The 22216-nt window shown below is 39.4% G+C and overlaps 1 protein-coding gene across 2 annotated transcripts; it reads right to left on the bottom strand.

The window, feature by feature from the left end:
• Positions 1-84: 84 nt before the first annotated feature.
• On the bottom strand, positions 85-21101 carry USP44 (ubiquitin specific peptidase 44). 2 transcript variants are annotated; one of them, XM_067312238.1, is made up of 6 exons: positions 21025-21101; positions 14241-15757; positions 3450-3648; positions 2856-2964; positions 1916-2121; positions 85-1528 (listed from the first exon to the last, which is right to left on the bottom strand). In XM_067312238.1, exons 2-6 carry the CDS (start codon positions 15675-15677, stop codon positions 1329-1331), a joined length of 2151 nt encoding a protein of 716 aa, XP_067168339.1. In that variant the 5' UTR covers positions 15678-15757; positions 21025-21101; the 3' UTR covers positions 85-1328. The 2 variants fall into 2 exon arrangements, with proteins under 2 accessions (XP_067168339.1, XP_013803444.1); XM_013947990.2 differs by lacking the exon at positions 21025-21101 and having other exon boundaries at positions 14241-15862.
• Between the last annotated feature and the right edge of the window lie 1115 nt (positions 21102-22216).

The following is a 22216-nucleotide window of genomic DNA, read 5'->3' as shown; positions in this document are numbered from 1 at the left end:
TTAGCCCATGTTAGGCAAAAAAAAAAAAAAAAAAAAAATCCATACTGGATTTGATAATGTAGGAACTAATTCCAGTACACACACTTTTTTGTCCACATTGAGGCATTTTATTGAGGTATAAACTTTGCAAAAGATGAGGTAACAATTTGCATAAGATTTATGCAAAATATAACTTCATAACTAAAAAATTTATTTGGCATTAACTCCTGTATGTGGAGAAAAACAGACAGCTCAGGCTTGTTAGATTCTCCTCAATGCACAGTTCTGTTAATGCTAGTGGTAGGACAGTGGAGAAAGTACAGCAGTTGTAGCTCATGAAGCCAAAGTCATATTTAAAGTATTTTCATACAACTTTTACAGCTTCTTTTCACCGGTTTCTGTGAGACAGTCCTGAAACAGACTAAGGCTGCTACATTTCCAAGTAAGCTTGTCCAATGCGTGAAAGGAGGCGCTAACCTTCCTGTAGCTATGACAGTGTGGAGTTTTGTTTTAAAGAAAGTTTTTTAAATTATTGGAATAAGAAGCCCCTAGTTGTCAAAGTTAGTACTTCACATTTGGCACTTGAATTTTAAATTGTCAAACTGATTAAGGCTAAAACATGGAAGTCTTAGTAAACAAACATTCTTGTGCTATGAAACCACTCCTCTTTAAATACTTATATGCAAATGTACATGCTCTATTTCCTTAATTTCATATTTTAAGAAGTTCTATAAATGTACATCTTTAGTGTAGCTCCCTTGAGGCCGGGGGAAAAGCTTGTAAACCAGTTTCATTTGAGTCATGTAGAACAGATTTTCCTAAGAAGAGTTCAGTTACTAGTTGACATGTAAAACACTCCTTGCTGGTGAATGTTAATATTCTAATATCTAGTAGCAATTCCTGCAAACATGGGAGCCATGTCTGCAGACATGAGTCATGATATCATTAGAACTAAACTATAAAATGTACACAAGCATATATAGAAAATTAACCAGAAAAACATCAGTTGCCTGTTGAAAGTCATTTTTCTAAACCAATTCAAAAAGATTTTCAAAATACAAAAACAGCTTAAAAAAAAAAAGCCTGAGGTAAGAGTTAAATGCAAATGGAAATCTCTCTTTCTTTAAAAAAATAGCTGTATTGAAATTCTAGGAACTTATAAAGTTACTTATTGTCAATAAAATTTTTTACTAACAACTGTAAAGAGTACTTTAGCTAATATAAAAGTATATAGACATTGTACACAGATTCAAAATAAAAAAGTACAATACTATACTTGCATTTCATTTAAAAATATATAGTTATGACAATTCAAACTTTTACGGTACACACAGTAAGTCGGCTTTGGATTAGCTGCTACTGTTGTCTGTGGAACAGTCAGCTAACTCTGTGGGCTGCTGACTTTCAGCTGTGCTAGGACATGACATTTTACCCTGTCCATTTTCCTGAGTAAGTCGTTGGCTGTAAAACAAAATGTAAGCTTGAGCCTTGCATACTTCTTCAATAGTGCACATGTTGAGTTTGGAATCATTGCAGTGTACCCAAAATCCTAGAATGAAGTAATATATCAAAGGTAATCATCAGGACACTGACTTGAGGTATTTGCATTGTATTTAATAATTAGTGTTCAGCCCCAGTAAAAAAAAAAGTTGCACAGAAGTATTATACTGTTTCAGTAGATAGTGCATGTCTGCCTCAAAATTATACAAGCCCAGCTTAGCTTCTTTAGATCTGCAAGAGAGTTTATAACCAAAATAGGTTTAACTAGCCAGTACAAAATTTGAACCATTCTTGAGTCTACATAAGTGATTCTCATTTCAGGCAGGTTCAGCTATAAGTGACCCCTCTTGCTTTTGAGAGAAGACTGTAAATTTATTCATCTATGAATATGAACACCCATTCTCCCACACTCTTGATCTTTACAGTTTGTTCCTACCTCCTTCTGAATTGTAGCAGTAGGCAGTGTAGTGCCCTGAGCCAAATCCTTTCCCGTGATGCATTACTACAGCAGACAAGTCGTAGATAAAGCAGTCGGGTAAGACAGACTTGAGGGATTCTCTGCAGCAATAGGGTTCCATGTTCAGCGTTTGATCAAAAGCAACATGTACGCCAATCTTTTCACGATGATTACGTCCCGACCACCTGGAAAATTAAGTCAAATGAAAATTTATTTTTTCTGAAGAAAAAACACAGCATTCTGAACTGTTAGAACAGTTATCCTTGCTAGCATCTTCACATAAAATACATGTGAATTTTCATACATGTTTTTTTCCAGGCTTCCCCTTTCACTTATTTCAAGGCCTTTTAAAATATGTCTATGTGCCTGGTAAGAGAAGCCTGGTATTTCCCACATACTGTATCTTATTTTTTATTTTCCTTCCTATTCAGGCCAGATTTTGTGCCAATGCCTTGACTAAGATTTCAAAGAGACGCACTCTTCACTTCCTTACTCTCGGGCTAATGCATTCGTATATTTGGTTATACAAGAGTTATGTGAGACTTCAGACTGAATACAATCTCAGTTTGTACATCAGTGAATACAATCTTTCACTCTACCTGAGGATAACACAAGATTAATTTTTACTAACAGTTCACAGCAAGCTTACCAGGTTTGACTGAAAAAAAGGATGAGATAATTTCGGTATTAAAGTAGCAAGTAGCTGGTATCTAAAAGGTCAGTTCCCTGCTTATGACATAACTTACTGATGTTTAATTAAACAGGGAAAATAAATTTCTAATAACTATTTCTCATCACACTAGTAAGCTTAGTAAGCTTCTCAAGGACTGATGCTGAAAATCATTGATGCCATAGGATCAATGGAAAAGGACTAAATTGCTCAGTTTGCAACATTTACGTTTGTTGTAGTACTACTTACCTAAACCGTTTAAGGTGTAATCTGAGAACCTGAGGTAGTCGACACACCATAAGCTGCTTCTGAGCTTCTGTGAGTATAACTGGTTTAGAAGAAAACTTCCTGCGTTTTGCTGAGGCCAAACACACAGTTACGTACATACAAATCTAGATAACAGCATACTTTTATGGACCTAAACAGCTACTGAATGCACCTCCTTAGAAAGGATACGCTTTGTGATCCATTCAGCAAGGATTATTTTATAATTTAAATATAAAGTACCTGTGGTCTCTTAAGTTATTCACATTAATTTAGAAAGCTGATGGGTGCTTCAGTTGAGTATTCCCCATTACTGTGTGATCAGTCTCAACTTAAGAGAAGTATCACAGTTTAAAATATCCTTTGAACAATTTTGTCTTCTAGGTGGAGAGTTAACAGCTGTCACAGTGACCACACCACAACATAAGAGAAAGCGTTTGTTTGTTTTTTGTTGTTTGTTTGCTTTTAATGCTACATACTTTTAAGATTTGTAGTGTATTCCTGCTATGCTTTTACTGTCCCTTTAATTCATATTTTACATGGAGAACATATGCCTGAGTACATACTGCCTTTACTCACTGTTGCACTGATCACATGCATATATCTTTCCTTCCAAAGCTTCAGTTTCTGTAAACTTGGCCAGCATTTCTGTCAGCAAACATGGATGTTGAGATGCCATCTCCTTGCCATTGCAGTGATACCTCTCAGGAAACTCCAGTGACAGGTCCCAGAATGGTTCTACAGTATTTGATTTATTGTCACAGGCAAGGCACGTAACCTGTAAAACAATTACTTCACGAGTTTCTCATTCAAAAAAACTTACTTTGCTAAAAGTGTACCTAACAATGTAGCTTGAATAAAAAAAAAAAAAATTTTTTTTCAGGGATCACTGATGCAAACAAAAGACATAGTAATTTAACTGGAAAGAAATGGTGTACCTAATTTATTTTCTCTGAAGCAGCATGTCCAATACTGTTATCACAAAAGGGTAAGTATTCTTATGTTTTACTGAGAAACAAAAGCAGTGTCAAAATGGTCTGCCTGGGATTGTCCAAGGGAAAGCAGGTGGAGTCTCAGGAGCCTTTTCTCCAAAAAGAAAAACTCCAAAAGGAATATGCACATGAAAGAGAAATTATAATTTAGCTTTAATTAAAAAAAAAAAAATAGCTGGGGTTTTTAAAGTCATATCCTTCTTACTTTGTAAGTCTTCCAGGGAAGCCTGGATTGGGAAGCACACTTCTTCAAAGAAAAATTAACAGGTAAAAATAATTTATTTCTTCTTTCAGTAAGTGGATCCATCGTCACACTAGGGAAAGGACAAGCAGTAAGACAGAACATAAATAAAATGTCAAGAAATGAAGTGAGTCAACCTGGAAAATGCAAGATAATACAGCAAGGGAAAATTAATCTATGATAGACATTGAATTTTTAGGAAAGTAAATTAAAAAGTAGTAGCTCTTTTAAATATAATGGCAACCCAGTACATGTGGATTTGCAATACAGTTCTCTAAAGACCAGCTACAGCTGCTTATAGAAACATCACATGTAGTATTACAGTCTTCCTCCAAAGGATCTCTGCCCTTCGTGATGATCCATGTGGATGAAGAACTTGTACGAGCAGCTGAGCATATGCAGTAGTGAAACTGCATTTGGCCATAACAAGCCTAGTTCATAAAGGCCATAAAGAAATATCAGTAAATCTCCAATGCAAGACTAAAAATATATTCCTGCTCATATATTCAATTCAGGAGTCGAAAGTATAAAATAATCCTGAAGAGTAATTACCTGAGTTAAGGAAGTATTTATTGGCTTAACAGTTGCAGGTGATCACTAACTCAAGCAGTGCTAAATTCACTGCTCTAGAGAGCGAAGGCACAGTCTGAAGTAGTCCATGGTAAATTGAATTTTAAAGGGACTCAGATAAATAGCTTTGACACAGCTTCCAAGTGTCAAACACACTCCTGCTGTTCTCTGGCAGTTAACAAACCTCCCCCCCAAAAGGATTAACAGAACTCAAAGTTTTCATATGTGTTTTCCTGTCAACACACTTATTTATCAACTCAAAAACACAGTTGGGTGTGATGAGACACAACCATTCATGTTTTACTGTAAATGGAATATCAAATATCTACTTAAGTTTGCAACCAGAAGGGTAACTAATTGCCAAAGGAAAGTCTCTATAAGCATGCTTCCTATTTAGGAAAATACAAATTGCCTGGAACAACTAATACAAAGACGTAGTAATAAAGGAATGAAGATCCACAAGGGATCTGAATATTGTTATTTCACAGGTACGCCTCTGTGTTGTTGTTCTACATATATTTCGGAAAGAACTTTTCAGTCACATTAGTGCATCAGCAAAAGTGTAAAAATTCACTCAGTTCAAGAGCTCCTCTATTTTCCCTTTGAAAGCTTGCTGTTGCATCACTAGTCACCTTGCTTTGTCTATTATTTCTTAATCATTTATATACAATAAGGGCAGATCTATCACTTTATGATAACTTTCTTCCAGGTGTTCTTGTGAGTTGTTCTCTATTTAATAAATATATTAGCCACAACAGCTTATATATGATCTATGCATTAGCTACCTAATGCGCATGGATATTTGTGCACAGGCACACGTGCAAGGGAAGCTGCTAGTTACTTTAAGTTCTAAGAAGAACAAAGTGCCACTGTCTTGTTCATAGAAAACAAAAAACTTTGAATTTACATGGCACAAGAGGAGAATCTTCTGTTTTAATGTACACTGACAGGAGCTTCTTTTGTAAGTGCTAACATCTGGCAATGTTTCAAAGCCACAGACTATTAGTAATTCAGAGCTGGAATCTAGACTTGGAGACAAAAATGATATGTTTGGCCACAGTTCAAGCTAACTTCAGCATAAACACAGAATGACTAATAGATTTCTGCTGTACAAATGGGTGATTTTGGGGGCCAAAAAATTATTTAATTGACAAGTTACTTAAGCAGGAATTTGTCGAACATGAATGCACATTGAAGATTAATGGGCTTAGGATGAAGTATACACATGAACACAGAACAGATAATTTTGACAAGTTAGGAGGTTTTAAATTTCGTGTATGATATTAACAATCTAGGTTATTTAAAAGATCCTCTTTCCCCACTAGTTAATAAATACTATCCCAAAGAATAAAACACATAATTGGTCCAGCTTTAATTTTTGCACCACAAGAAAAGTAACCAATGCAACAGTACTGTCTCATCTCCTCATGCAACTGCAAGCAAATCCAATTTGTGTAGGCAGATACCTGTACTGATACAGAGCTCCAGCTACCTCCTCAAATGCACAACGCTCCTCCCCACTTCCTCACTGGGGAGTTCAACTCTCTTAAGTTATCTGGGATTTGCATATTTGCCACTAGCCAAGTTCCCTGATGTATTTGGAAAAGCACATACCCAACCATATCAGCTGCCATGTGATAACCGCTCCTGTGCATGCTCTCACTCAGTGGTAAATGAAAGGTAAATTGGGTCTGGAACAAAGATAAACTGATTGCAAGTATTTTTCTTAGCCAGGCCAGAGCTTACGAATGGCAGCAAGTAGGATCCTCACCCCTCTGTGGAGCCCGTCTGCAGAGGCCAGTTTGCAGTGTCAGGACTCCAACCGCGGAGCCATTTACATTGCCGCACAGTACGCCCATGACTTCTGTTTTAGCTCGTGCTCCACTAACAGTCACACAGCACAACCAAGTTTTTGTACTTTCAATTAAAAGCACTGACATTTTATAAATGGTTCATAAGTAGGTTGAATGAGTTGTGCAAATTAAAATAAGAGAAACATGTAGTGGAAGAGCCAGCAAAAAACTTTCTACATCTACCCAACACAAATTTATGGTATGAGCATGCATGATAGTAATAGAGAAAAGAGTTTGCTCTAGTACTCTGGTTAGTGACATGTACCTTTATTATTATTACTTTTTACAAATTCAAAGTTTAATTACACCTCCTCATTATATTTTAAAACTGTTCTTTTAAGAAGTCTTAGTGCTGTGATTTATAACAAAACTACACAAGAAGTTTACATTAGAGCAAAGCAAATAAATTACTGTTTTTAGCATGTTTGGAACGCCTGCTTTGTGTTCTGCCCTGACCACCCTCTCATGCCTTGGAACATGGGTACTAAATACAATTGCTTGGTTAAAGCTCAGTATTCAATCATGGGCCAAAGGCCAGCCTGAAAGGAGCTAGATCAGGTTGCTTGATTCAAGCTAAACATGGAGGCCACTCAGAAGTATCATTGTACTAGCAGTAATAATTTGACGGCTGCCTTTGCCCTGGATGGCATTCAGCCTAAATGCAGCCAAAGAAAATAGCACATTACTGCTGAGGAAGCTAACTCCAGCATCGGCTCTGCTCTTCCTACATTCCCTGCACCTGCCTGGAATAAAGACAGCCATTACTATCTCTGCTCTGGTGTTTTTTGATTTTCAGAACAGTTAAGACAGCCAGCCCTGTTTCTGTGCTTTGCTACTAAAGTTTTTACTATATGAAGACATCTATATGAAAGAGTAGTAATTGCATTTTTCCACAGTAAAGTAATCAAAATGGAAAGGGATTTCTAGGAACGTGCTGTCATAGGGAATTCCACATCATTACAGTCCATACTGTATTTCTTCAGTTATAACAATGACAGAGCTTTATGCTGATGAGTATGCACCATCACCAAAATGAACCGTATCTATTTAACAGATTATCACTAGCAAAACCACAGCAAACTGTGGTCTGTGATTCAATGTTTTAAGTTACTACAGAGTAACTTAAAACACCACCTCCACATAGCTGGAAAGCAACTTGACAATGATTTTACAATTCAGGCAACACAGAAAAGCATAGACACTAATACCAGAATAGAGAAATCAGCATACAGCTTAGGGACTGGTTTAACAGCGCAAATGCTCCTCAAGTTCTTATAGCTTTTTATAGCCTTTAGTCTGATCAGTCTGAGAGACTTCAAAACTATCACTGCACGACAGTCACCCTCATCATTCACCCCCAAGCTTACATTCATACCACACTACCCAAACCTGAAGGGCTTAAAACCCCCCAAAGATTTCTCACATCCCCTTCTCTCAAACATTTTGTCCTGAAATACACTGGCTGACCAACTAAAAGGAAATGCCTCTCCTTACAAATCTTGCTTCCCTTAAAACTTTAAGCACAATTCACATACTATGTTTGTTAGAACCTACTTCACTATTTGGGTCTCTTGCATATTCATTTCTTTGGAAATAGGTGCTGTTCTTGCGCAGTGCTTAGCGGGGAGGGAAGGGGGCATCTTGCTTAGATGATGTCTTAAATATCATCAGTAAGCAATCAGACCCCGGGGGCGGGGAGGGAGTTAGATGTGTCTACAGATGACAAAAGCTTTAGTTCTTACCAGGTATTGCTATATAAATGGTCAATTACTAGAAAAACTCATCACCAAAGATAGGTTAGTTCTAGGAAGAAAGGGCACCTAATCACAACTTTGCTGTGGAGGAAACCCAAAAACCACACCAGCACAGACAACACTCTTCACTTCCATTGCTGTCTCTGGTGTTGCTCTACCACCAATCTAGCTCAAGAGCTTGACAGGAGGCACCAGATTTGAATGCAGAGGACTCCTCAGAGAAGACTTTCCAAAAGTGCCCCAAAGGAAACAGTTTCTAAAGGGTTCCTCATCAGTTCAAAAAGATAAAAGTGACATTGACTAGATATTTCTCTGGTCATTTACATTAAATTTGAATTTACTCAGCAGCACTATAATCATCAGCTGTTTACTGCTTTGTAACACGTGTCAGTTTACAATTAAACACTGCATTCATACTGCAACATTTTCTTCCTTGAAGCAGGCAGACAAGTAGCCTTCATATAAATCAGCACAAATCTTATTTTTGCCCCTGCCTTACTGGGTCTCTTTTAGTCACAGAAAATATTGATTATCCTTCTTCCGCTTGCCTTGAATTAGCACCTTTCCCTGTTTAAACTGAAAGGATAGAGGAAGCTGGCCGATGTCATCGCAAGGCCACTCTCAATTACCTTGAAAAAGGTCATGGCAATGGGGAAGTTTCTAAGGACTGGAAGAAAGCAAATGTCTCTCCTATCTTCAAGGAGGGCAAGGAGGAGGACCTGCAGAACTACAGGCCAGTCAGCAGCACCTTGACCCATGGGAAGGTGATGGAGCAACTAATCCTGGACACCATTTCCAAACATATTAAGGATATTTTTTAAACACAGTTCAGGGTGGTTGAGGACTGGACCAGGCTGCCCAGAGGAGCTGTGGATTCTCCATCCTTGGAGATACTCAAAACACAGCCAGACTCAGTCCAAAGCAACCTGCTGTGGTTGACACTTTGAGCAGAGGGGTTGGACTGGATGATCTCTAGGAAACCCTTCCAACCTTAACCATTTTCTCTGTGTGCCTGAACGTAACTGTGAGAAAGATATCACAAAAATCAAGAATGAAAGCTGAGCAACTGAGGGAAGACGAGCAGTTTTTAGTAAAAAAAAAAAAAAAAAAAAAAAAAAAAAAAAAAAAAAAAAAAAAAAAAAAAAAAAGCAAGCTTTCCAAAATAACCATTGGATCTTCAGCAACTATTTTGACTAATTCTTTTGTTATTAGATTCAAATATACCAATTATACCTTCACATCTCTTCACACCTAATACAAAATTAAGATTACTAAGAGATTCACAAATTTGAAAGACTATTTTGGCACTACGTAAGAATAGGTATCAATATTTCGATTCACCCTATAAGACTGGCTTACAGTAGAGTCATTTTTCCTGGTAAATTCTTATGACAATGAGGTTTGTTTAGAACTTTGAGGTTTTTAAGGTTTTACCAACACAGTATTTGACGGGCAAAAAGCACAAGAGAAAAGGTACATATAGTATCCATTTTCCTTAGAAACTACCATGAAGTTTCAGAAGCTTCATGTTATATAGGACGAACTGGAGGATAGTTATATTGTGCAATCCATTTGGGAAGTATATGTGCTAGACTTCCTCTTCAAGAGCAACTCCGAAACAGCTGTATCAAAACTACATTCCTATTCCACTTCTAACGATGACTTTTCATGAACGTTAAAATCTCCAAAATGCAATCTAAAATGGTCCCCTAACTTTCGAACAACCAAAAACCATGTATTTAATGTGCTCTTAATGGTAAAGCAATATATTTAAAAAGCTGAATTTGAGAAGCAAAGACCATGACTAAACAATAGAGGATTTTGCCAGCATAAGTATCTGCAAGCCTCCTTGTCTAGACCACCTTCCACAAATAATTCATACTAGTTTTCCCCCCTCCCATCGTCCCCAGTATATGTTATCCTGGCAAAAATTTAAAAACTGTTTTAAGTACACACACCTGAGTTTCTGCTAGTATGAATTCTGTGGACACATGGGGCATAAGTTTCCCAATGTAGTGCTGAAAATACACATTAACTTTGAAAGCTAAAGTCTGTTATTTCAGTTTTCAGGATGTCTAAAATATACCTGCCTACTTCCTTGTTTAATATGGACAAAACTAAAAAGATACTTTAATTACTATTATTTTAACATTTAATTTTAAAAACTGCTGCACACTGTGCTATTTAGCTAGGGCCATTTTAAAATCACAAGCCAAAAGACTATTAAAAAGATGGTGGCTAACCTGCTTCTGTTCTTGAAGTTTGCTACAAAGATCTGTGGATCAGTATAAGTCACTCTACGACTGGCACATAACTTCATAGCGTAATATTCTTCTCCTTTCCCACTGAAGGGCCCAAGGACCGGAGAGAGTGGGTATCCTTTCTTCCACTAGTGTACAAGCACTGAGGGATTGAAAAGAACTGGCATTTTAATAGACATATTGGCATCTTCTTGCAGTCCCAATGGGGTTGTGAGGGAAGAGCCAACTTCTCCAGTGCATCCACATGTGAGAGCATGGGTTTTCTACATAAAGACTTGTTTGCCCAAGAAGTACTATACTGCATCTTGCTCCAGGCAATCACTGAAGGAAGACTAGCATGTGCAAAAGGAAAGAATAGAGGGGGAGGTTTTTGTAGCTATATATCCTTTCTTTACTCTCTTTAGATGCTTTGGGTATTTAAGTTTTACAATCTGTACTGGTGAGAAAAAACCTCTAATCCTAAAAAGGATATTGGGATTAAAATAAAATTTCAAGAGGCAATCCAATCATCTATGCCCATACTATTCTCAGAGTTACTCATTATGTAGCTTAGCATTCAATAAAACAGTAAAAAAAAATTCAAGTAAAGAAAACATCAGGAAGTACATCATACTTTAAATGAGCTGACAGAGAATATAATGAAAAGAAAGAAAAAAACCCCAACCAATTCACCTAAAACCTGTAATTGTTTTGACATCACCCAAAGCTTTTCCTAGTTATCAAAAAAGCAGTCTGAAAAAGATTCTCACACGTCCTATTTTCTCCTCTTTCTTGATTCTACGGTCAGGTATGGTGTTGAATCAGGCAGCCATTTCTGTGGCAACAGACTGATGGCAAACTCAGGATTATTACTTCCCTTTAGGTTAAAATAAAACAGCTAGAAGAAGAGGGAAAATGTTTTATTGCACATGTGAAAGTAACATGAAACCTAAGTAAACATACAGCTTATCTGCTTTGTAAGTGATCCTACATGCATTGTATTAAGAGTAGTTCATAGTATTCCTAAGGTTTAAAGGTCAAGTAGATTGCCTTTACTGCACTTGAATATCTCACAGCATCAAATATCTTTAACTAATACTTTCAGTACAAATGAACATATATTAAGTGTATTAACTTTTCAGTAATCCTAAAATGGAAAACAACTGCTGCAGAGAACCCAGCTTCTCAGTTCCCCCTATTCACTGAATTAAGGTGTATTTTACAAAATATTCTGGATCAAAACCCCATCCTACTTTCAATAAACACAACGGGCTATGGCTTCAACTATCTTAAAGAGAGAAACTGTAGCACTGTTATAGCTTGTAAATAGATAAAAGTTAAGCATATAAACACAAAACATACAATCCCTGATTTTAAGAGTTAGTATTGTGAAAGTTGTAATAATTCAGCAAAAAGTTGTTATCTTTTCAGCCCTGCATGTGTTCAGATAACACATGGATACTTTCTTGCCTCCTCCCCCTCCACTTAAAAAGAAAAACAAAAAAAAACCCAAAAATTTATGATGGCTGTTGATGCCAATTCTGACAGACACCTACCTAAACAAAGATGGATGAATCTTACTGAGGGGAGGAAAAATAATTGCCTAACAGAGTTTTTAAAGCTCATTCTTCCACATACAAACACCAGGGTCTGAATCATTAAGGTACCTGAACAAGTTTTATCAAGGGGGAAAACGTAACTCCTTGGGGGGGTTACCTTATGCTGCCTATCATGTTCAAAAGTGCTAGTGAAGCCAAAACTGGAACACGGGAATGAAGAAACCCAGAAGGAATGCTGGGAGGTAAAGTACTGGACATTGCCTGTGGAAATTGCCTAATGAGCCGGTGACAAATTACTTCAGATCAACAGTCTCAGTGCACTTTTTTTTGCTCCTCTCTCTCCCTCTCTCTCCATTCTGAAGTTTACCAAGGCTGTATCTTGCATATGGGTATTGATCAGCTGCAGTAAAAAGACCTACACATGTAGTTGCAGAAGTCACAGGATAGCTCAAATCTGTTTAATTTATTTTCAGGCTCACTCAGTGACACTTCAGTGATTTCTCACTATTCCCCTCGCACTTTCAAGAAGGTGGGAGGGTTTCTAATCACAAGGCCCTTTGAACAACAAGTAGAAATGTCTGAAAGAAGTGGTATTTAAATTTTGATTATCATCTTCAGAGGCCTGATAATTCTTTCAACAAATTACTCCTGTAAGCAGGCAATGCAACCAAACCTTGTCATTCAGAATTCTTAAGCAATTACCTGGTTTTACTGTCAATGTTACTATTTTGGAAAGGAATGCAATTTTCAAATAGAAAGTTTTAATGACATAACTATACTAGACACTTACATTAGTGCAACTCTGATACAAGATACGTTGGCTACTCCGAGAAAAGTAGGTATGCCAACAGAAGTGTGCTTACACGGGCCAAATGGAAGGTGGAGGATGATCCATTTTTATTAGTAGATTATAGCAGTTTCCAGCAGTTAAATAAGACCTAAAGTTTAACATATGCTGGAATGCAATCATAATTTTAAGAGTTCTGTTACCTTATTATGAAGTTTATGGATATAGTAGCAGATAGCAAACCTATCTCAGTTAGAGAGCACTTTGATTTCTAGCTTCACATACTAAAGTACTAAACCATCAACCAAGTAGACAGAACAATGGCAACATCTGCATTTTTGTTGTTTTGTCTAAAATCTCTGCTCATTTACACAGAATATCTTTCAATGTTTCTGCAGTCTCTCAGTAACTAACATATATGCACATGCACACTAAGACCACTTCTGAGACTTCACCAACCTCTCTGTTCCTGTTGTTGCAATTTAGTTAGTTCTTTTGGACGAGTTTAACAGAAACCAGCTTTTCTATCGGTTCAGTCAGTTCTCAAGTCTTTGTACATGTACACAGTTGGGATATGCATAACAGTAAGTGGACACTTTGAAGTACTTAACAGGAAGCCAAGAAAAAAAAGGTAGTAGTCAGGCAGAGAAGAGGAAAGCAACCATTGCCTCCACCCCACAAATTTGGTTTCTGTGTTGACAGAGCCTTCCATATCTTTGTGTAGCGGGGAAAAAAGGATCTGTATCCCTGTATACAGCATCTGTAGGAAAGAATGTCAAGCTCATGTTCAAACTATTTGCTGAAATAATGCAAATGTTTTCCTGCTTAGCATGTATTACATAAACAATTTCCATGTAGACCAGATTAACATCTTTAACACCTTTTTTATCTAACATCATGATAGTCAACTAGGTGCTTAAACTGTAAATTCATTATTACTGCATGTCAGGTGATGCTTAACAGTAAGGTCATATGGTTCTCAGCAGTCCTGTATTTCTTGAGAGCTTATATATCTCGTTTAAGCTGATGTGTTAGGCAAAGCTACATTCTGTTAGTAGTGCAGATATTCTTAAGCTTTTATCAAATTCTTTGCTCTCAATAATACGTTGCAAGAGTGTGACTTACAATACCAAATTTAACTGTTCTATTTACCAGGTGACTCTTCTACTGAAAGTTTTAGGAGTACCCATGTGATATTTCTACTTTAACTGTCTACAGCATATCCTCTCCACCTCTCCTCAGTAGTTGTACACTTATTAATCTTTGAAGTATGCCTATCATTAATCAACATAAATCTGTAGCTACAAATCACTGAACACAGTTAAAAACAAACAAACAGGAAAAAAAATATATATATATATATAAAAAACATACCTGACTTAGGAGCTGTCCATGAAAAATGGTGTTAACCACCTTCAAAACCTGTTTTATAAGTTTCCTTTGGGAAGCAGGGATGAGAGCTGGGTATCTGGTCCCTGTGGTCTCCAGTTCCTGCTGTACTTTATCCAAAAGTTCACAGAGGAATTCCTGAGCATCCTGTTGGGCATATCCTCTGAAGGCTGGGATTAGTCTCCATACAGAGTGGAGCATGGCAAAAGGAGACACCAGCGCCCACTTGCCAGACCACATAACTTGGAACAGGGTATGCAGCTCGTGACAAAGAGAAATATGCTTTGAACTTGGCTCCCTGGGCTGAATAAGTTCCATATTTCTGCTTTTTGATGCTCCTCCACTTAATCCTGAAGATAAACTAGGTCGCCTCACAGAAGATGACGATCCCTTTACTTTCTCCTGGCTGTCATTCACATGTAATGCTGAGGCACTAACTGAAGAGTGTTTAGATGAAGATCTTGTTTTACCATTGGCTGCTGTCACCAGCAGTTCCTGAGTTTGGCTGAGATCAAGCTTTAAAAAGCATTCACGAAAAACATATAAGTGACTTAATACCTGCAGGATAGAATTCATATAGCATGTATTTCCCAAGTTTCTTAATCCTGTTACACCAGGTGTCACTGTGGGCCTTCGTTTAATTGGAGAATCACTTATTTTTTTCAATCTTACTTCATCTGAGGTATACATTTCTTTCAACTCTGCCACCGATTCCTCATTCTGTGATGTTTTAGGCATGCAGGGTGATGTTTTTGAGAACATTCTGCTTTGATTTTGTAAACGACGGCTCTTTCTTGGAGGCATCTTTTCCATCTCTGCTTTTAACTGACGCTTTCGCTCTTGTCTTCTCTTCCTAGCTTTGTCCCTTTTTTTCTCTGCTTCTTCCCAACGCTTTTCTTCTTCTAAAATCTTTTTTCCACTAGGTGTCAACCCGAGCCATGATCTGAATATTCTGCCCATTAATGCATGCCTTCTGTGCCAGAGCGCTGTGAACATGCGGTCCTCTTTCCGGAGCAAGGCTTGGGCACCGCCATGTGAAAGGTAAGAGTCATCACTTGTACCCATAGAACGCAAAGTCCTCCCGCTACGAGTCGTGCACTCATAGTTTTGACTCTTGATTGCACTTAATGTGCTTCGCAACAGTTTTAAGTCACCAGTTGCATTATCATTAAGAACATAATCATCACAGAGATAACAGAAAACATATAGCTCGTTTACTTCCAATGCCACTGGGTGACCCTTCTCCTGAAAGTGCTTTAGTGCATGCTCTTCAATATACCTTCCACATGCCACGTGTGAGCAGCTGAGGCATGCCCACACAGATTCGGTAGTATTGCAGTCCACGCAATGCCATTTCTGAGGATTCAGAATGGAATGATCTTGGGCCAGGCGCAGACGCCCTATGTGCTTACACTTATCCATGTTACAATTGAAATGCCAGAGAAACACTAGTGAAACACATCACCCAAACTATTTTCTGTCCATGATATTTCAATCTGCAACTAAAAAAAAAAGAAAAAAAGGGAAAAAGAAAACCAATAAAAAGGCTTTAAGCTACAGTTCATAAATACTGCTTGTATCACTTTTACAAGTGTAACAAACTCACACCTCAGGTCAAGATCACAGTCTCCATCTAACTAAGTCCCACCAAACACATAAAGGCACTCAGTTATCTGGAGTCACAGTCAACATTATTATCAGAGGTTTGACTGCGACACTCTGGGACTAAACAACCTGCATTAAACTGTTCATATTCCCAATACCTTCTGGCTCAGGACTGAAGCACACTGTAGTTAAAATACATTGTTCTAGACTCTGGATAGAAACACAATTTGAAAGGCTCTATTAACTCTACTCCTAAGCATAGAGATGCAAACAAAACTGTTTCACTTAAATTTGTTTGCACACTCCCACCAGTTTAGATAAATGAGGCTTTATACAACTTAAACCCTTAATTAAACCACACCTTTAATTAAATCACTGCACCCTTGCATTGAGGCAAGCCCATTATACCAAAGCTTTCTACAATAACATATCTTCCATAAGTACATTTTAACTTGCCTAACACCTCTGAAAAGAAAAGCTGGCCTGGAAAAGCAGAACTCAAGTTCTTCATAAGACAGAAACACCATTAGGGATACACCTAAATTGATGCAACCTTTATAAAAAGTATTATTTTGAAAAGATTTTTTTCTAATCTATGGCTTTAAAAAAAGTCATTCAACAAATTGGCTAACACTGGTTTACATCCTTTTGTAAGTCTATGTGGTAGGATTTATTTGTCCAAAGCTGCTATACTTGCTTTCTCCTAGAAAGTGCATTTACCTAAAATAGGTAGACTCTGACTGACAGAAGTTAAGATGACAATGATTCATTATTTCATTATATTTTCACCATCTTTAGACTTTCCAATCTAGTTGAGAGATGTCATCCAGAGAAAATGATAGGTCAGGAAGTGATTATATTTGATCTGGAGAGTTTATGCCCATTATGTCACTCAGTAGAAGGGCTAAACAGCACACAGCACCAATATCACTCAGCACATTTACCACCAGATGAAATAGTTACTCACCTGAGAGGTACCAAGTGCTTATCAAATATAATGGTTATGCCAAGCAGGACAAGTGTTGCCACTACAAATGAACACACATTGTGAACCTGGCCTAGGCTTTACAACATCCACGCAAAGTCCAGGATTATATATTTTACAAATGAGTAAATCATTCCATGGAAATATTAAGTGATTTAGACAGCTCTAGATAGAACCCCAAAGGCTATATTCCAGCTATTATCACTGAATATGCTACTATTCCTCCATTTTCACAGTCCTGAACTACAAAATAGACAAAAATAATCTCTTCTAACTTGATTAACCCATGTTAGAATGAGCACTAGGTTGTGGCACTGTGCCAGTTAACACTCAAGGAGTCCTAACATCAGATGACATAACACTAAAGAAGGAAAACAGGTAAGGAGTTGCAGCTGGCTAGGAAAGTAGCTTTGCTTTTGGTATGGTACTTAGGTAAAACCTGCTGTTAAGGGATTTAAACAAAGTGACTTTGATTGTCATGTGGCTAATGCTTTTTTAAGTGTTACAATACAGTTGCCAGCATAAGAATTGTAACGTAGTAGCAGGTAACTAGCATCCAGCATTATGTCTGTGTTGTGTAGTTCTTATTCTGTAATACAGAAAAGGTTGAGCCAGCTGTAGTGAAATTAATAAAGTGTATACAGTTTTATATGCTCATGTTAATCGTTCTTACTCAGTTTAAGAGCTGTCTCCAGTCCACACTAACTGCAATGAAGAATTTTAGGCACCAAACCTCTGGGTACCCATTCAATAATTCCCACACCAGCCATAGTGTATTATGGACGGTCAAGATCAGTTGTGTGCTATGGCCACCAAGTCTTGCTGAGCTTTTTCAGCTTGCCAGCACCCTAAACATCCATTCCTTCTAAAAGGCAGTGTATTGATAGTCTGCTAAGGAGATTCTTTTAGAAATAATTATGCATACTAAGTTTGTAAGAATTAAATACTGTAGATAGGATTTTAAGAGACAAGGCTCATCTTTGTGTTTTTGGGCTAACCAAAACAGACTCTCCTTTCTCTGGTTTCCTAGGCACAACACATTAACAGGCACTGAACAACAGTAACTTGATAAGCGAGTAAGATTGGTTAAGTGTAAGCCATAGCTCTTTTAAAGTGCTTCCTCCATTTCTGGTGAACATCATGCTGTTCGGTGGCCTGATAGTTGCATCTAAAAGTTGTAGTAATATGAAGACCTCTTTGTTACTGATGCATTTCCAGGACATCTGCATAGCCAGATATATTGGGAAGGAGAATTGGAAGTTGAAATCTCTGGAGTTTAGTGGGTAAATCTTTGTCACGTCTAGGATCTGAGCTTCCTGATAGAACGGTCTGCCAAAAGCCTAAGGACACCTATCTTCTGAGAAGGCAAGGGGATATAAAAATAAACAGCTTTCTTTACAGTTGAAGGAAAGCAGACATTTCAGTTCATTTTTCAAAAGATGCAGGATGATCTGTACATTCCTATGAAATATCTCACTCTTGATATTTTTCAAATGGAGAAAAAAATATTAAGAAGGTAAATACTGTGCCTTCTTTTAAACAGTGATTTTTTAAAAATAACATAAACATATAGGGTTGACCTGTCCAGCTTCTTTGACTGCTGTACTGAGGACAAAAGTAGTCCACTGATTTCAGTATGACCACTGTGCAAAGCAGGGTTGCTTGATCAAGCTTTTCATGCAAAAGTAACATGATTTTATGAAAGTGCAAGATCAGCACCTTGAAAAGAAAAACATAAAACCCCATTCCTCTCCTCCCCACCAGCAACCAAGTCAGCATGACACTTTCCCACCTACATCGATGTGTGCAGTATGGAGAAGGGGGGGGGGGGGAAGAGAGCAAACAAACTGGCATGGTAGAAGTCAGTTTCTTTGAAGAAAACATGAAGAAATCAAAATGTGCATTTTAGTCAAAGAGAAACGAATCGCGTAAGAGACTATGAAAAAGTTAACGGGAGAAAACTGAAATGAAGAAAACTTCAGCTGAGTGTCATGCAGCACACTGATAGTGTCACCAAAATCGATAGCACAAATATTTTAAAAAGTTGGGGCACTGAAGTACTGAGACTAAATCAAGTCACAACATTTAAAGCATTTGCCTTAGAACCAAGAATTGGCAAGATACTAGGTAGAATTGCTAGGAAAAAAAATCTTAACCTGGAGTGAAGTGACAGATAACAATAGAAGAATCATAAAAGACACTGCATACTTGTTCCTATGCCTGCTAGAAAGCTACCCGTGGAGTAAAATAGTACAAGCAAATGCTACAATGTTAAAATTCCCTAAAGAAAGCTATTCAATACTAATCTGTGCAGTCTTCTGTCTCGAAGTTCAGTTCTCTGCGCACACACACAAAGAAACTGAAAATTAGTTGACCAGCACTTCAGAGATCAAGTACCCACTCCGGGCAGCAAGAACAGATCCGAGCAGAAGTAGCAAGCAAAATAACAAGAAAGTACTAACATACAAAACAGTACTACTGGAAGTGTTAAGTTGCATGGGAAAATACAGATGTACAAAAGTCTTCTCTTGCGCCGAAGTTTCACTAGCAAGAAAAAAAATATTCAAAACTTGACTTTTTTTTTTCCACTGAAGCATATTTCAAGATTACTGACATGCTTATGTCTTTTTAACCAGTTTTACTACAGGAATGGCTGGCAAGCTGTACATTTTGGGGTAACTTTTTATCTGAACAAGTAATCCGTGTTAAAAACAAAAAGCCTAAGAAGCCAAGAAAAATGGAAGTTTTTGTTCCATTTGAGTTCCACGTAAACCAGAAATTTTAAGTTTCATCCCTGCACCTGTGATATTTAAAAATTGTAACTCTTAAGTATAAACAAAAGGAAAGCTATTTTTTGCCATTAGTGATTACTTCTGTAATTAATTGCTTAATCAAACAGCAGCTCAAGCATTAGATGGGAAATTCAGTACCTGATTTTACTAAAAGAGAATACGCTTTTAGCATTCTGGTTTCTAAATCAGAAGCCAGCTTACCAACTGATTTTCATCAGGTTCAGTACCCGTTTAATATTTGAAAAAGACGATAATCATGGGTATTTCAACATCTGAAAGTTTTAGGTAACAAGTACGCTAACTTGAAGTGAGATGTACTGTTTCCTCAGAGGCTGATCTTTTTTCAGTGAAGCCAACCCAACAAAACACTGATGCGCAGAACTTCATGCCGCACCACAGTCCCGTAAGCAGAGCAGTGACGCTTAAGAGAACAAAGCCGCGCTTTAAGAGGGAATTCTGTAAACATTTTCTGATTCTTATCAGAACAGCTTGCGACAAGGAACTCCCAGCCTTTTTTTTTTTTTTTTTTTTTTAAGATCTATACAGATCTTCATTTAACTTAAAACACATTAAATACTTTTTTTTCTTTCTTTTTTTCTTTTTTTTTTTGCCAGCTAAGGAGTACATCCACAGCGCACTGCCCAGGAGTAGCGCAGCTGGAGAACTGCTAGCTCAGACTAGTCAATCATCAGGCATTTACACCACTACATCAGACACCGATGCAACGTTGAATTTAAAAGCTATTATTGCAAATAATTGTTATTACTGCAAACAGTTACTAGAGTTGAGAACTCAAGGTGAATAGCTCAGGTTTTTCCTGCTTCTGCGCACGTGCTCCAGCGCAGTAATTCCTACCAGTCTGGATATACATCTGACAGTTCTGCTAATTCAGAAAACGCGTGTATTTGGCTATTCTGGCGGCTCTTCGGGCAGAGTCCCGCTCCGGCTCTAACAGCCCTTTCAAATAAGGCGGCCCGCGTCAGCCAGCGCACGAGCTGGCGCTGGAAACCCGGGCGATAGCCCCCGTTTTCCACCAGAGGCGACCCCCCCCCCAGCCCCAACGGGGAACAACCGGCACCGAGCGGGCGTCCCTGGGTGCCGCTCCCCGGCCCGCCGGGGCCGCCGTGGGGTGGGGGTGGGGGGAGCAGAGCCGCCGCCGCCGTCCCCGCACGCACCCGTCACCCGCCGCCGCCGCCATCTTGGGCGCCCCGCGCCGCCGCCTCGGAGCGGCCCCTGGGCGACGTCAGCGCCGCCGCCCGCCCGCGCGGGGAACCCCCGTCCCGGCCGCCCCTCAGCGCCCAACGGCCGCGCCCGCTGCCGCCGCCTCCCCGGGGGCCGGTGCTCCCCCCTCCCCACACCCCCCCCCGGGCCGCCGCCCCGCACCCACCTGCCGCCGCGGCGCGGCGCGGGCGGGAAGGGCCGAGCGCCATGTGCCGGGCGCGGCGCGTTGTCACCGGCTTTGTAGCGGCAACCAAAGTCCTCCCACGTCTCCTCCCCCTTCCCCGCCCGCGCCGCTCCCTGGGCCGCGCCGGGCCGCGCCGGGCCGGGCAGGGGGCGGCGGAGGGCAGGGGAGGGGAGGGGAGGGGAGGGGAGGGCCGGGGCCGCCATGGCGGCGGCTCCGGGCGGGATACCCCGGGAGAGCCCGCCGCGGGTTTGGAGCCGTTTCGCCGGTTCTCCCGGCTTTCCTGCCGGCTGATTCGGCTTGGGGAAGTACGGACCTGGCGGGGGGCAGGTGGGGGCTTGAAATCCTGGCGCAGAGAGTGGCCAAAATAAGTGGCTCCTGAATTATCGGTTAAATCCGCTGGGATTTCATGGTGACTGGGCTGTTATTTACAATACCGTTTCACCTTTCTCCTGGTGGAACAGCATACACTTTTAACACTTTGCTAATAAGCTACAGAAAACACGTTGTGGCTGAGACAGGTCTGTACTGTGCCAGGAAGAATTAGGGATCTCGGGCCTTCCCACAACGGGTCTCCGTCTTCCCTACGTTTCGCTTGTGTTTTGCCTTCGGTGGCATCGCAAGAACAGGATCCCTCAAGCCCCTCTTTCTGTGTTTCCCCCAAATTAACCAGACAGGCAGCTACAAGCTGTGGGATAAGGGCTAAGCAAAACGCTCCACCCGCAGCCTGGTGCGACCGGGGGGGTCTGCGGGGCGAGGAGCGGACGGGCTGGCCCGGCTTAATGCAGTCCCCGGCTAAGCTACCGTCCCTGAAGCCCCGCTGCGGCTCGTGAACACTTCTGACTGCACAACAGTCTGGGCTATTGCATGCGAAGACGTGACAATAAAACACGCTTTCTCAGCCTCTGAAATCACTTCATATTGGTCTGCAGTTCTTTGCATGGTTTGGGGAAACCTCTGTAACCAAGCTCACATTAAAAAAAAAAAAAAAAAAGCCTTATCAGGCCTATATTACACATAGATTGAGTAATTCTTCAGCCTCAGGTTTCATTACACTTAAACACTGAAAAACCTGTAAACTCACATCCTGTACATGTCCTCACTTTTAAACTTTAATCATCTTTATACTGTCTTTTTTAAACTAAAGTTCATGAAATTTTACCAGCTACTTTTAGCT

This window comes from Apteryx mantelli, chromosome 1 (genome assembly GCF_036417845.1).
Source record: "Apteryx mantelli isolate bAptMan1 chromosome 1, bAptMan1.hap1, whole genome shotgun sequence".
Taxonomy (NCBI): Eukaryota; Metazoa; Chordata; class Aves; order Apterygiformes; family Apterygidae; genus Apteryx; species Apteryx mantelli.
The sequence above is the reverse complement of the archived record's forward strand: the minus strand, read 5'-3'. Positions and strand labels throughout refer to the sequence as shown.

Excerpts from the sequence above, each read along its gene's own strand:
- USP44 (XM_067312238.1), bottom strand. The coding sequence starts at position 15,677 with ATGGATAAGTGTAAGCACATAGGGCGTCTGCGCCTGGCCCAAGATCAT. Across the intron at positions 2,965-3,449 it reads TGCATGTGATCAGTGCAACA|CAAAACGCAGGAAGTTTTCT; the intron begins GTGAGTAAAGGC and ends GTTTGGCCTCAG. Across the intron at positions 2,122-2,855 it reads TTACACCTTAAACGGTTTAG|GTGGTCGGGACGTAATCATC; the intron begins GTAAGTAGTACT and ends TTAATTTTCCAG.